This window comes from Palaemon carinicauda, chromosome 20, assembly GCF_036898095.1.
Source record: "Palaemon carinicauda isolate YSFRI2023 chromosome 20, ASM3689809v2, whole genome shotgun sequence".
Taxonomy (NCBI): Eukaryota; Metazoa; Arthropoda; class Malacostraca; order Decapoda; family Palaemonidae; genus Palaemon; species Palaemon carinicauda.
Genome location: NC_090744.1, coordinates 107,843,910 through 107,846,409, shown reverse-complemented (window position 1 = coordinate 107,846,409; position 2,500 = coordinate 107,843,910). Strand labels below are relative to the sequence as shown.

General features: G+C 38.5%; 1 protein-coding gene across 1 annotated transcript in view; it reads right to left on the bottom strand.

The window, feature by feature from the left end:
- Positions 1-1,691: 1,691 nt before the first annotated feature.
- Positions 1,692-2,500, bottom strand: part of LOC137660042 (uncharacterized) — an 8,126-nt gene continuing 7,317 nt past the window's right edge. The window contains exon 3 of the mRNA XM_068394768.1: positions 1,692-2,147. Coding sequence (XP_068250869.1) covers positions 1,692-2,147 — 456 coding nt within the window. The remainder of the gene's footprint in view (positions 2,148-2,500) is intronic.

The following is a 2,500-nucleotide window of genomic DNA, read 5'->3' as shown; positions in this document are numbered from 1 at the left end:
ACGAATAATTATTGTTCATTAAACGGGTTGCTGTGGCCTGATTGGTAACGTCTCTGCCTGGTGTTTGCCAGTCGGGGGTTCGAGTCCCGCTCAGACTCGTTAGTGCCATTAGTGTCTGCAACCTTACCATCCTTGTGAGCTAAGGTTGGGGGGTTTGGGGGTGCCTATAGGTCTATCTGCTGAGTCATCAGCAGCCACTGCCTGGCCCTCCCTGGTCATAGCTTGGGTGGAGAGGAGGCTTGGCGCTGATCATATAATATATGGTCAGTCTCTAGGGCATTGTCCTGCTTGCTAGGGCAATGTCACTGTCCCTTGCCTCTGCCATTCATGAGCGAAGTTTAAACCTTTAAACCTTTAAACCTACTGTCTCTTGTAATTGGTATCTGAGTCAATTCAAATTTCACATTTTAAAGATTTAAGGTTTAAACACCGCTCACGGACAGTGCTACTGACATAACAAGCAGAACAATGCCCTTGAGACTAACTATATATACATATGATCAGCGCCTTAGCTCACTCTCCATCCAAGCTAGGACCAGGGAGGGCCAGGCAATGGTTGCTGATGACTCAGCAAGTAGACCTGTAAGCTCCCAAGAATGTTGAGGGTGCAGCCACTGAAGTAACTAACAAATTTGAGTGGGACTTGAACCCCAGCCTGGTAATTGCCAGGTAGGGACGTTGGCAATATGCCACCACAACCCTGGTCCTTAGCCAAAGTGGGTGCAATGGTCTAATAAGGATTAATTTTATTTCTATTGTTTCATTAAAAGTATTCTAATAGTTTAGTCGTATATTAAGATAAAAAATTCCTATGAAATTGAGATCTACACTTTTATATAGAATATAATAAGTTCGTGTTTTCTTGCGTTGTTAGAGGTTTTTAACTAAAGTATTTGAAAAATAAAGCTGTTACTGGTATATGATCTCAAAACAAGCCAGACCAGATATAAGTATTTAATCACACATGCAATATCTTCCGAAAACGGATAGATCCTTACAAAAAAAAGTTTTCATTTCAGGTTTCTTTACTGATTAACTTATTCTTGAATTAAGATTACCACTAGCTCTCCATTCTAGCGAATGTGATAGTTAGCGCTAGGAATGTTGTATGATTCATGGAAATAAACTTTTCTTTGGTTACAAAAATTGATTTAGTTTTTCTTAACGCGTTTTTCTTATGCGACGAAAATTTATGGAGTAAAATATGTACTAATTACATAAAAGTTGCCATGAATCACTTTTCTTTAGAACTCGCTTTCAAAAGTTTTACTAAATACAAAATAACACTTACAGTCTTTTTTTTTTTTGATAAATTCGAGAAATGAAAATTGCATATTAGAAAATAAAACAACAAACTGCTCAATAAATATTTATTCTTGGATTCGGGTGTTGTAACAAATTAGACATTAGTGGTGACCTGGAATACAAAGTATTATTAATATTTTGGGATTTTCTTAAAACATGATTTGAAAAATGGGAGAAAATTTAAGTTCTATAAGTATTATGGTAGTTATAAAAATACATTTTAAATCAAAGAATTCTATTTCAAAATATTTTGATGTTTTAAAATCAAATAATACTTTTTTCTAATATAAAAAAAAAAAAACATTTGAAATTAAGAGTTACAAATCTAACCTGCTTTTGGGAATCAAAAGTGAATTATGGTATGATTAAAGAGTATTTATTGAAAACTATTTACCATATCCTCCATGACCATGACCGTGACCGTGTCCTTTTCCGTATCCCCCATGACCGCCATGACCATGTCCGTGACCATGACCGTAACCATGACCGTGTCCATGTCCGTGACCATGTCCTTTGCCGTATCCCCCATGACCACCATGACCATGCCCATGACCGTGACCCTTGCCATATCCACCGTGGCCATGTCCATGCCCATGTCCCTTGCCGTAGCCTCCATGACCATGACCATGTCCTTTGCCATATCCACCATGACCGTGACCGCCGTGACCATGCCCTTTTCCATAGCCACCATGACCATGACCATGCCCACCGTGGCCATGACCTTTTCCATAGCCACCATGACCATGCCCACCGTGGCCATGTCCTTTACCATAACCATGGTCTGGGTCAGCCATAGCCATGGCCACGGCGACCAAGATAAGGAGAGACACAAGGGCTACGCGCTGTAATAAGACGTATATATGAGTCATCATGACAACAACCTTATTAAGTTCCTATTCTGTGGCGCTTTTAGAAGAAAGAGCCCGTGAAAACAATGTAACAAATTTTCAGAGTTGTGACTTTAGAAAGAAGATATATTAAATAATATAGAATAGATCCTTATAACTTTGATGAATAAGCAAATACTTATTCACTTCCTGCTTTAGGAGGAAGAGCCCGTGCAATTTTTCTGCCAAACTTTCAGAGTTGTAACTTATGAAAATTAATTTACTTTGAGCGGATCCTGAAATCTATGATGAGTATAGGAATCTAGAATAGACATGCTATTGCCAATCTAGTTTTCAATGTGAAAATA